This window comes from Argentina anserina, chromosome 2, assembly GCF_933775445.1.
Source record: "Argentina anserina chromosome 2, drPotAnse1.1, whole genome shotgun sequence".
In the NCBI taxonomy this organism is placed as follows: Eukaryota; Viridiplantae; Streptophyta; class Magnoliopsida; order Rosales; family Rosaceae; genus Argentina; species Argentina anserina.
Window position 1 is genome coordinate 4,253,410 of NC_065873.1, and position 13,562 is coordinate 4,266,971.

The 13,562-nt window shown below is 37.3% G+C and overlaps 1 protein-coding gene across 2 annotated transcripts; it reads right to left on the bottom strand.

Moving 5' to 3' along the window:
- Positions 1–5,906: 5,906 nt before the first annotated feature.
- LOC126782555 (zinc finger protein ZOP1) lies at positions 5,907–12,053 on the bottom strand. 2 transcript variants are annotated; one of them, XR_007670773.1, is made up of 10 exons: positions 11,904–12,053; positions 11,161–11,361; positions 10,814–10,910; positions 9,520–9,615; positions 9,015–9,418; positions 7,238–7,291; positions 7,056–7,158; positions 6,592–6,672; positions 6,420–6,471; positions 5,907–6,052 (listed from the first exon to the last, which is right to left on the bottom strand). XR_007670773.1 is itself a non-coding variant. In XM_050507818.1 (6 exons), the coding sequence occupies exons 1-5, from the start codon at positions 11,910–11,912 to the stop codon at positions 9,054–9,056; spliced, it is 768 nt and encodes a 255-aa protein (XP_050363775.1). In that variant the 5' UTR covers positions 11,913–12,053; the 3' UTR covers positions 7,543–8,124; positions 9,015–9,053. The 2 variants fall into 2 exon arrangements, 1 of the variants encoding a protein (XP_050363775.1); XM_050507818.1 differs by lacking the exons at positions 5,907–6,052; positions 6,420–6,471; positions 6,592–6,672; positions 7,056–7,158; positions 7,238–7,291 and adding an exon at positions 7,543–8,124.
- Between the last annotated feature and the right edge of the window lie 1,509 nt (positions 12,054–13,562).

Sequence of the window (13,562 nt, forward strand, 5' to 3'; positions counted from 1 at the left end):
ATTCCCTGACCCCAGATCCCGATCCATACCTCATCAGCTTTAGGCTATGTTTGGTATAGCTGGGTCTATAAAAAAAACCTGGTTTATGCTGATTTCTGAAAATAAGTGGCTGATAAGTAAAGTAGCTGATTGTTTGGTAAACATGCTTATATAAGTAGCTGTTAGTGACATAAGCAATGACAAAACATTTGGTAAACTCAACCTAACTTATGCTTTTAGTTTGTCAAATGACCAATTTAGACATGTAAGATAATTTTTGGTCAATTTTATTTTAAAACAATAAAAATAGATGACATATTAATATTAGATAGTTTTAAAAATTATCTTAAACAAATATATTCTTCTATTGATAACTTGGGTTTTGATTTGGATCATGTAAATACATGAACACTCAAACACGCGCATCTATCAAACTTTGAGCAATCTTACTTCTTAATGTCTCCATTTCTTGTGCACCATGATGATTTTGTTCTTCTACGTCATCCTTCCTCATCTTCACCCACCTTCCTTTTCTTCATCTCGGACAAAGTGTCTATCACGATGTACATATCTTCATATATAATTATGAAATGTCATATTAGCGATGACAATATTCACTTGCTTCTCGAATGAAGATTCTTGCATGTCTTTTAAAATCTTTCAATTTTTTTTCAAACTCCAAATAAACGTTTTATAACTCCTCTAAGTGAAAGAGTTATACTTGGGAACACTGCTATTTTGCTTTTACTGTAGCTCTCTCCTTAAAATTTCTTTGTATCCAGGTCCTTGCATTTTCCTTATAAATTGAACAATGTGAAAGAGTTATACTTATTAATGTTCTGATATGATTAACTTATAGTACAATTATATTTTTGCAACTTAATTTTTAGGTCTACACGTGACAGATTAACATCCCACATACTGGGATGAAAGAAACTAAGGTCCAGTAACCAACGACACTTACTGGCCATCCAATCGGAAATCCTCCGATGACATGACAAACTGGCACCCAACTCGGGCCCACGAAATATTGGAGGCGCGACTGGAGAGGGACCCGTTCTGATACCATGTTAAACAGCGACAAGCGTGGCCTGTGGACCAACTGTACCGATATTGTCCCAACTTAGCCACCTCACAGGTGTTGGGTTTTAATCACAAAATGCCTCGGTTCAATTGGTTATTATCCACCCACTTATAAGTTTTATTTTCTTTGTCACTTCTTAAATGTGGGATCTCTCCTCTCCAACACGCCCCCTCACGTACAACCTAATTTTAGGTCTGCACGTGACAAATTAACATCCCACATATTGGGATGAAATAAACCAAGGTCTAGTAATCAACGACACTTGGTGACCATCCAATCAGAAACTCTCCGATGACATGATAATGACACCCATCTTGGGCCCATGACAAAGTGTCACCCAACTCGGGCCCACGACAGATTGGAGGCGCAACTGGAGAGGGACCCGCTCTGATACCATGTTAAACAGCGACAAGCGTGGCCCGTAGACCAACTGTATCGATATTGTCCCAACTTAGCCACCTCACATGTGTTGGGTTTTAATCACAAAAGGCCTCGGTACAATTGGTTATTATCCACCCACTTATAAGCTTTATTTTTTTTGTCACTTTTTAGATGTGAGATCTCTCCTTTCTAACAGTTCAGCATCTGCTTGAAGCAACCGATCGAAACATCACGCCTCTAAAATTCAGGCTCAAGTGGCATGTAGGCAAGGTGAAAAAGAATTACCTAAAGTTCCATTCTTGTTGGGTGAGAGAGAATCCAGCCCGTTAAAAATTCGACAGTAAGAAACGCCTCTGTTTACAAAGTCTTGGTCCTCTTGGACACCTGAGGCTGGTAGTAGTTACTCAGCAGTGTTCTTGGACACAATCATCAACACAAGCTACGTTATATTACAAATAATGAGATGTTAGGGAACACCTGCCGAATTTGTGTTATTAGTTGGGAAAAATGGTCACTCCAAAAGTGTTTTTAACGGAGGTGATGAATTACTGATCCACCGAACAATTTTCAGCATGAGAACATTCTACCGGTCAATAGGATCCGGATCCTCTCCTGATCCATTATTTGCCTGACCTTGCCTGTCCTATTACCAGATATTTACACGTGTAAAACAACATCAATGGTCTATCATGGTGCCACGTAGTGATTAACAACACTTGCGTTTTCTCTTCGATTTTACTGCTCCCTCTCCCCTGTTTCTTCTTTACCGTGGTTTGGGTATATGCAGATCCCAGCCATCTCTCTCTCTCTCTCTCATACATTGCTCATATTCTCTCTTTCGCGACATCACCCTCAACTTCTTGAAAATCGACTGTTGATGTTGATGAATATGGGTTGATCAACTTTTGGGTCTCCTAATTCATTGACCAACGTGTCAATAATTTTGTATTTATTTCGTTGTTCTAGCAGAAAATTGCAACTTGTTAGATGAGATTGGAATGTAAACAAATAAGAGGACCCCTCCGGCCGGCAGCCATGCCGATTAAGACGGGACGGCTGAAGAAGTAGATGAGCCAGGTGAACCTAGCCAAGGTGATTCAAGGGTACGAGAAAGATGAATTTCATGCCGATTACTTAAAGTTTGGCGATGGAAGAGAGGAAGTTGGAGGGGAAAATTTCAGGAGTAGTACATGAAATATGACCCATTATGAATTTTAGTACAATAATTTTGAAAACATGAACTCTGATACATCAGATATGAACCCAAACTCAATATTCATACAGGACGTCATTGACTCCGTCAGTGTGCATGACATTACGGGTATAGGTGAAGGGCATAATTGGTTTATTCCTCACTTCTTTTTTTTGGCTCTCTCTCTCTCTCATGAGTAGAATTGGAGATGGAGTCTGCAAATCTCCACCACCAACATCATCAGCTCCATAAGAATCTTTCTCATCTTAGGTCTTCTACTTCCTCTTCTTTAGCTCCTGCTAACCATCTTGATATGCAGATAGAATCAAGCATTCAAGCATGTTTGGACCTAGGCTGGCTGGCTACCACCACTACAACTCTCTCTCTCTCTCTCTCAGTGCTTTCCAAATTTGTTAGCTCCAGTCCTCAGTCATTCCTTCTCATTCACTAATGCACATACCCAAATCCTTTTTTTACTTGTTTGATCAGGAGCATACCTAGAGTTGAATTCAATAGTGCGGGTCAGAGATCTTGTTTACTGTTTAGGCAATTGGAAGATGAATGGTAGCTGATTGATTATAAGGAAAAGAGGAATCGTGAGGAGTTCAATCATCCATCAAATCAATTGATTCAATCGGCATATCTCAGTTTTTATCTGTGAAGTTGCGGTGGAGTAAAGGAGCAGAGAGAAGGATTGGGCGTCCAAAACTGACCTAATTACCCTTCAAATTATGACACCTGTCTCTAACTTGACGGTGTTAATAATGTTATGTACATTTATCGGGTTAGTTGATAGACCGAAATTAATATTAGAGAAGTTGATGTAATGAAATTCAGTGGTCTATATTTCACGTCCCATTTATAAATAATTTCCAAGTTGGAATGATAAACACACCGACTCTGAGAGAAATTGTGGGAGTCAGTGTCTGTCCTATTTCATCTGTCATTAAAGAAAAGAGTAACAATAGGGTTGAAAAGCAAGGTGAGCCCTAAGATGTGATTATATACACGTGCCAATATCTGGTAAAAGGTCAAGCAAGATCAGGCAATAATGGATCAGGAGAGGATCCGGATCCCACAAAATAATAAAAATAAATACCAAGGTAATATTCTACCTGAAATTTTCAATGTGATGTCCATAATCAAACAATCTACTGAGACGATGAAGTATAATCAATCATCGAGTAAAATCTCGGAAGAACTGGCACCATACATGTTTATCCGCTCTATGCATATGAGTGCCGTAAATTCCTCATACTCTGATTACTGCTATGTATTTCAATAACCTTGACAGAAGTTTGCTAAATAAAAATGCCATACAAGCAATGCTACAACCTACACACCTTCAAGCTGCTCATGTCAGCTAGTAAATTCTTTGCAGTGATGGCCTCGAAAAGCAGGGTACTCTTTGTTTCTGAATCATAAACTAAATTTGATCCCCAATGCTAGAAAGGGAAAAGGAAGTTAACTTAAAAACAAAAGTCAGACCTATGAGATTACTTTCAGCCTATTGTCCAGCACTTGCAGATGGAAGAAAGCCTAGAGTCCCATCATTTTCAAAGAACCTATTAATCAACATCTTTCATGACAAAACCTAATCAATAATGCGACAACATTTTACAGATAACATGCCGGGTACTGTAACTCACCGAATTTGCAGTGCCACCAAGCAACCATTAGCTATAGGAATATAATTGGACCAGCCATTGCATGATTACACACTAGCATTCCGCATTCTTCAAGTAATGCAAAATAGTTCCAAGAACATGCATTAGTTTACAAAAGATACATCATGTACATATCTCATAGTAGGGGTTGCAATGGGAAACAATAGAGATATAAGTAGTTACTTAAGATGTCATTTTCGCTATAATAGTGGAAAATGATGAACATGTGTAATCACTAGTCCAGGCTCCAAATTGAAAATAAGCAACTACCAAGCCCTCAATCCTGTAAATATGTATATCTATGAGTCTTGAAATTGGGACAAAACAACTACATATATCAATCAGCAAGCAATGACAGACTCTTAGGTCACTAACTCGTATAACCTTTTTTCCATCTGATCCCCACTGGTGGATCTATATGGTAAGCTGTCTGCCTAGACAGCAATTCTCAAAATTCCTTACAGCATATACACATCTTCTCAAGAATCTGTTATTAGTGAAGTTGGTTTGGTGATTGGTTAAGAATTTAGTCCACCATGGTTGGAGTCATTACTTCCCTTTCTTCTGAAACTCTGAGACTTTAGCGGCTTGGCCCGTTACTCGAGATTCCCGACTACTTACAAATTTTCCTATTTTCAATTAGTAATTCTTACTTTCCTTCTTATTTAGTTCCCATTTATTATCTCATAAGAAACTTAAGTTTCATGAGAACACAGTAAGTTTCAGATTATCTTTTTTTTTTCCATCCAGACCAACCACAAAAACAGCTGCACCCCCACAATTCTAGAGGATTCTGGCTTATTTCCCAACACCAAAGGCTGTGTTTGGTGCAGCTGAACTTATTTAAAAAGCTGACTTATACTTATTTCTGAAAATAAGTAGCTGATAAAAAAAGTAGATGAGTGTTTGGTAAACTGACTTTTATAAGTGACTGTTAGTGACAGAAGCAGTGATAAAGCGTTTGGTAAATTCAAACTGGCTTCTGTTTTAAATTTATCAAATGACCAATTTGAACATGTAAAATGATTTCAAGTTGATTTTATAGATTGTTTTAAAATTTGTTAATTAAATATATTCTCAACATTAGAGGCTTACAACTTCGTTTTAATCATGAAACTATATAAATAAATAATCAGTTTGTGCACTACAATTACTAAAGTTTAATTGCTACTTTGACCTTGTCATAAGAGTTTAGAGATTAATATTAAAAAAATTCCTTGTTTTTATGAGAGCCTTAACTATTTGTTAATAACATAATATCATGTAATTATATTGCTAATATATATGAGAGAGGGATATTAGACCATATGGGTGCTAATTACCAGGTCAGTTGTTGAGCACCAGGTGGCGCTCAACAGCCGTCTGATATGGTCAAACAGTTAGATCGGACAACTGTTGAGTGCCACCTGGTGCTCAACAGTTGACCAGTATTGTAGACCATATATTCATAAAGTTTACAAACTTGCATTGATCATATTCCTATCCAGAATGAACATATAGGAAAACATATATGATATCATGTTTTAGTTTTCATATCAGACCACAGATACACAAGCAGTTGCTAACAATTTCTATCTTTTCAAAAAGGCAATGAATAACAGAATTTCTATTACAAATATATTATAGTTAAACATCAAAAATTAAGTATCAGTACTAAGGCTCTTCCTCCCCACAGCTCCTCCCCACAGCTGCAAGCCTTCTTTGATATGGATGACATCAATACTCACATAAGTCACATAAGCACTAAGACTGAAACAAAGTATAGACAAGCAACAACATAAGAGAAGCCACATATTCTAAAATGTAGATAGCAACAAACCTCATGAGCACCTAACATTTTTTCAATTACCTAAAATCAGTAATGACTAAACCCAAAAAGTAATTTAAGAACTTAATATTCATCTTGCAAAATTCACAAGAATGAAACTGCTTGAGAGCAGCAAATGGAAACAACTGAAAGAAGAAAAGAATGAGACTCACTAGCTTTCAAGCTCAACTTGTCAAAGCAACAAACATTCATATTTTTGGCAGTAAATCCAAAGATATGTTTAGGTCAGTAATCCGCATATCTTTAGGTTAGTTCATAAACATATGATACAAATATAGCATTACTTACAATATATGCGAACCACTCCACTGACTCCATACTCTTCAATTCCAGAATAGAGCTAAAAGAAGGTCAAGGAAATATTAACGAAATATTGTTCTTTAACTGAATGGACATGGGACATATTATATAAAGTTACTGTCTTGTTTGCATTGTATGACAAAATTCACAAAAAGGATACATCTGACACATTCACTACAAATCTATAAACACCAATCATGCATACTACTTCAATATGGTCTCTTTTCTTCACACAAAACTCCTGCAGTTTAAGAAGAAACAAATGAACTGATCTGATGGAAAAAATAAAAATAATAAAAGAGAGATAATAATCTAAGCATAGATTCAGTGGTTTTCAATCTTTTGTTAACATCACCAATTCTGTAGCTATAAGTGAGCATGGGAAAATAGACTTAAATTACAGGGCAATGGTTTCAAATGTTTAATTGTAACGTATGGCCTATGGCAGCTTCCTTTTATTAACTGGTGCTATCTGCGTTCCATAGGATAAAGTAAAAGAAATACAAGAAAGTTTGAAAGAGTTTACCAACTTCACCAACATTACTAATGCACTGGACTAGTAAGAATATATACCAACTAGCATAATTCAGATGTAAAGCAGCAAAGGTTTGAACATGACAGTACCTTTGTTTGGAATCTTACTGGCATATGCTTTGCCGCGCGTCTCTTAGCAGCAGGAAGGGCATTGCTGCCGGCATTTGAAATTCTCTTGGTTGCAAGTAGGTTCCTTATGATCAGTGAGCAGAAGTTGTATGTATCTTTATATGTAGACAAATACTAAGATGAGTTACAGGAGTGGTAGGTACCTTGAGCACATAATCTGAAGCAGCAGTGGTTTTCTGTCCCTCTAGTGCTGCTGCCTGTAAAAAGTGAAAACCATTAAAACGAAAATCCAAACAACCATTTCACAACTAAAATCAGATTAGTCTCTTCCCAATTATACTATGAAACAAAGAACAAATCCAGGGGAATTGTTTACATACGATTCTAATGACAATGACTCAAAACTTGGAAGCTAGCTAATTATCAGCATACCTTTATACCTACCATCTATGTTTCTCTCAATTGAAAATCACATACCTTGATACTCTCTCAATTACGATTGTGGCAACAATGGTTTTGAAGGAAAAGCATAGTGCGCGGTTTTTAACACTCACTTAGATAGCTTAGAGCATCTCCAGCAGAGATGTCTTTTAGCTTGTGGCAATTTCAAATTTGACAGCCCTCTCAGCAATGTCAAATTTACAAGGTTTCTCCTCCAATGGTGAAGTCTTTTGGCAAATGTCAAATATTAGAATGAATTGTATTAAAAAAAAACCTCATTACGTCCGGAACTTCATCCAGATGGGGAGTGAAGAGCGAGAAGATCCATACCGATCCTCCGCCACCGTCTAACAAAGCCGGCCACTCCCTCCTTCACGGCCCAAACCCGAACGGTCACCTACAAGCCCCGCCCCAACAACGATGCTCTGCGCGCCGTAACCCTAATCCCCGATGACGGAATCGGACCGCTCGTGACCAACGTTGTGGAGCAGGTGATGGACGCGCCGCTCTACTTCGAGAAGTACAAGGTCACCGGCGATATGCCGCAGGTGCCGGAGGAGGTGATCGAGTTGATCAGGAGGAACAAGGTGTGCCTGAAAGGTATGGCAGATGGTGGTGGATCGCATTCCTCTCATCGGGCTCTACATGACTACATCGGGGTAAGAAGAAAAATATCAGAGTATGAAATTGGGAGAAGAAGAGAATGAGGAAAAAATTGACAGCTTCAGAGAGAACTGTCAAATTTGACAGTGAAAAGAGGAATGTCAAAATCCACGTCGGATTTAACAGCTCCATTGAAGCCAAAATTTATGTCATTTTTCACCGTTGAAGCTCCACTCTGTCAAAAGACATAGCTGCTGGAGTTGCTCTTATAAAAATGCATGCCATTTGGGACCATAAAACATTGATGGGTTTCGAAGAAAGTTCTAAAAGTGGGAGTCGATGCCTTGCCCCCGATACATATGTGTCAGAACTACGGCATTGTCTTTCGGCAGATCATAAATACATTTATGCCTCAGATCACTAAAGACTGGTGTTGATGCCTCACCCCTTAGACATATGCCTTAGAACTACAGAAATTGTCTTTTTATGCTCTGAGGTGCATAGACGCTACCTTAGAGATGTATTATGCAAGCAATTCATTAGTAAAGCTGGTATTCCCATGCCCCCAATTCCCACAACCTCACATGAGAATCAGACCATGCAGGAAACCAGATAGAGTATGATAAGGGGCAGAAAGGGGATGGGAGAAAAAAGCATTGGCTTAAATAAGGTAGCGCTCAAACCAGTGTCTAGCAGAAAGCTTGTACACATTAACATGGCCCTAATTCCCACAACCTCACATGAAAATTAGACCATTCAGGAAACCAGTATGATAAGGGGGAAGAGAGGAGATGGGAGCAAAAAGCATTGGCTCGAATAAGGTAGGGCTCAAACCAGTGTCCAGCAGAAAGCTTGTATGATGTAATGTCGACTTATGAAACTACAAAAGAAGTAGTTGATAAATATATTAAAAATAATTAAAAATTCAGAACTTACCACTTATGTTGCAGACACAAACTTGAGTGAGAAGACAAATCATTGTGGCCTGTAAAGGCCCAGCAATGGTTTTTCTCTGTCTTGAACTCTCTTTCTAGCGGCCTCCCTTGCTTTAAGTGCAGCTGCCTCTTCTGCAGTCATAGCCCGTGGCTTCACCTCTTGCCTCTTTCTTTTGCCAACGAGAACTTTGGAGGGAGCACCTTTAACGGATCTCATAGGGTTTAAAGTAGCTGAAACAACTGGTCCTGGTGGAGGACCATTTTGAGATTTATCAGCCCCTTTATTTTCTGAAGCTGATCCAGTCCCTGAATTTGGCACTTTCTTCTTCAACATCGTTGATTTATATCTGGATTTTAATAAAAACTGAGGGGTCGCATATGCCTCTTCCTGTGTCACCCATTTGCCTGTTGTGTATCGTAATGTTAGCAAATCAACTAATATCGTTTATTCTGGAAGGGCAATCAAGTCAGCACAATGATTAAATATACATGAAATTACTTGATACCTATAGCATCAGAATAGTAGAAGCCGGAGTTCGCATCATAGCAAAAGCCATTACTTTGATGGTAGTAATACCCAGAAGCGCTGTCATACCACCATGCTGTCATCAAACACAGTTGAATCAGTTTTAACAGTACTAGGCATGACATAGGATATATCCTTCGACAGAAAGGCATTCAGAAAACAATAAAAGTATAACACTACATCGTGAAACAACTGAAAGATACTAGAACAACTATCATTGACTTTAGTACGTCTCCGGTTGGAACAAATTATTGCTATTATTAGAATTGTGGTCAATTGGTTTTAACTTGTTCCAACCTTAACACTAAGAAAATCAGCTTTACAAACTTGTTAGTTGTTGCGAACCAACTACCAGACCAAACAAGACCAACAGAACAAACCACAAAGCACACTTCTGTTCTTTCTAGAATAACTATTTACTCACAAGCAATGCCATCCCTGACAGTCCATTTTAGAATTTGACCAGCCTGCAAAGGAGTTCACTGAATAGGGTTAAGGGATGAATCTAGACCACAGCAAGGATAGCATAAGAACCATTCGAAAACATACTTGAGTTAGACCCAAAAAATGTCTAATGACGTAAGCTTATTGTTAATCAACAAATATGAATTGTTAATCAGCTTAACTCAGATACATATCTATCCCAGCCCTACATCAGAGCCTTTAGATTTATTGTTACACAACTTGTGCGTGTTAAGGAAACATCATAAAAATTCAAACGAAAGAAGATTCTTGCTAAATACTTTTGTTTGTTCTTTCCTTCTTCTTTTTCTTGTTTCTTTTGTAAAGTGCTTTGGTAAATTTCTTTACAGGTGATCATATCATACTTAAGACAAATTGAGCATAGAGTGGCTACATAAGCTGTAAGGACCTACTTCAAAAAAGTACTCCTCAAGCTTAGCTTGTTAAAGAATGAGGAATATAGCTTGTGTAATATAAAACTATCATAGTAATAGCCCAGACATGGTTCTTAGTGAGTCAGTCAATTAGCTGAGCTGCAGAAAATGATCACAGCTGGGGTCTTAGAATATGGCCAAGTACACAGTACTTTCAGACCATAAAACTTATGGCTTAGGTGACAATGAGAAAGATTCCACCTATGCGCGCATAAATCGGTTGATAATATTAGAATCTGACAGATCCAACCAGCTGGACAAATAATCATTCCATATCAGATTTTGAAAGATCAACATACGAAAGGTGTGATCACACAAGGCTTATCTAAGAGAACAGTGTTAATCTAAAATTGACAAATTTAGATATATAGTACTTACTTTCTTCACCATCGTCCCCAACATCTAGTGCAAGAGCATGAGTATCTCTAGCTTCCTGAAAGTTCGTCATATCCTTTTGATAGCTGCGCTTAGTTTTCTGCAAACATTTAAGTCAGAGAGAGATTCAGCATAAAGAAAGAAAAAGAATCAATTACTCGTAGGATAGAAGCCTCAACTTTAAGTTTGTAACAACTCTGGGGGCGCAAATATATAAGAAGCCTTTTAATGTATCGGTATCACTAAAGGGGTGATGCACTGCCATCATAGAATTGCCAACTCTTCCATCACTGGAACAGAAGCACATATATAAATTTATCACAGCTTTGTAATGATTATCTAATACTCACCGCTTCAATTTGCAGAAGGGCACGTTCTGCTTCCTTTTCTTCCTTCTCCTTAGCAGCTCTGTCTTTTCGCATATCAGCAAGCTTCTTAGCAACAGCATCCTTGTGACGCGTACCGAGCTCATGATTTCGAATGCTAGAAGGATTGTTTGATATGTAGATTTTGCAGAAATCACACCACTTGTTACCCTGGCTAACCCAATACTGCAATAGAGAAAAACAAAAACATTAACGACGCAAGCTAACAACAGACGCAATGTATTGTATACAAAAATTTCAAAGTTTTCCACGAAAAAAATTCTTTTGCCAACAACAAATGAACTACAGAACAACTGTACTTGCAAAATCCAAACTAAATTCCAAGGCTTTGATTGTAAGTAATTACATTACTTTCAAGTCGTAACATCGAAACAGAGCTTGATACACATTCTTTCAGTCGAAAATCGCAATAAAAATGCTTCAATTGCAGTTTAACAAACACAAATTAAATTGTTTTACCATCTAATCAACCTAAATTCAATAAAATCATTAACTCTAACAATGCCAATTGCCAAGGCCACTCATATCTTACTGTGCTATTCAATTTCGTTTATTACTCATAAACTTTGGTCGTGATTGCCAATAATCAAAGTCCAATACAAAGCACTAAATCAACCCAACCAAATCAGAATTCAAAAGAATCAGTAGAATCAAGAAAGGCTTTAACAAGCGCGCATCAAAATTTGAGAAAACTGAAAGAAGATTACCTCAGTCATGGTGGCGAATTAGGGTTGTTGAAGCTGGTGGGAGGAAACCGTAGAATCAGACTGTTGGGGGAAAAAAGAGGATCGGATTTTGGCCGGTCTGTTCTGACCCTGAAAGCTCACTTTCAAAATTATTTGTCTCTTATAACTTAATGTTTATCGTAATTATTTATCAAATATTATTTCCAACGGGCACACACGGAGCAAGAGTGGATATGCTAGTGTTTATTATTGACATATTTATCAATAAAATAAGTAAAGAACACTCGTGTTAAAAAGTCTGAAAAGAAGAAACTACATATATATCAGATTTGTTTTTTTTGTTTTGAGAAACATATATATCAAAAAGTTACATTACTAAATCACGCAAGGCATTAAGTAAGAAAAGCATCACTTGTGGAGGAGGTAGCTCCATCCAGACCAGACTTCGACAACATATTAGCAATGCGGCTAACTTCCTAGTGAGAATGCATGTATTATCTCACAACTTCGACACTGCCATCGCAGAATATTATGACTCCTCTACTCCATGATTGATCAAGGGTATTGGAATTGAACACGTCCTATTACAATCTACACATCCCCATCCCCATCTGTCGAAGATATTGGGATGTTGGAGTTGTTGGGAGTGATTGAAGAGTTTGTGGTGTCTCAAGCATTTAATGCTATTGCTCTTTTCCCGATTTGTTCATTCACCTTGAAGCATGTTAGGCCATACTTAGTCCTAGTTTGGTTCTGAAATGTGATTGGAAAAATGTGCGTTTACTTATTTAATCAGCAGCAGTTTTAAAAACTCAATTTTATAACTTTTATAATTTGTTTAAAAGTTGCATTGCAGTTCGTAAATTTAGGAAATAAGTTGATTCACTAAATACCTTAGTTAAATTATTTAAGAATTTAAGCCCATAATTTGGGTCAAACTCAACCTTAATCTTAAAGTAAGTCTAAGGATTTTATATCTCAATTTAAATAGTGCTAGTTTTAGTTGTTAGGATTGGTTTTGTTCAACTTGTCCAAAACCTTATATATATATATATATATATATATATATATATATATATATCTGCTCTTATAGTTTGTAGTTGTTATGAAATAAAATGAGAAAATTCATCTCCATCGTTTTCATCTTGAATGTCATAGATTCATCAACATCCCCATCCCCGATTCACTTTCTACGATAAAATTGTCAAAGATGTCTCTATCTCTAGACAATTTGAAGAGAACATTTTATATATTTCTAAAGTAAAAAGTGGGTGACATTGCAAATTTCACTTTCTTTGGTTTAAGCCACCCTAGACTCAGAAACACACTCAACCAAAAGATCATCCAATGTGTTAATTCTAGGGCTGTAAGTGGTTCCAAAACAGTCAAAAATAGATGGAACCGTAAACCGAACCGTGTTATTTAAACGGTTCGGTTCTTGTATTTTTCAGAATAAGAACCGTTTGGTTCGGTTCCTAACGGTTCTATGACGGTTCCGGTTCCAAAACGGTTCCAAACGGTTCCAAAATTTTTTTTCTTAAATTTAAGACTTATGTTAGTTTGAGCATATCATACTTATATCTGGTGACAAGAAATGAGAGAAGATCGATAATTCGAGACAAGATAATTCCAAACCAGGACATAGTCTCTGTCCTCCACCAAATGGAGTATAACTAGTAC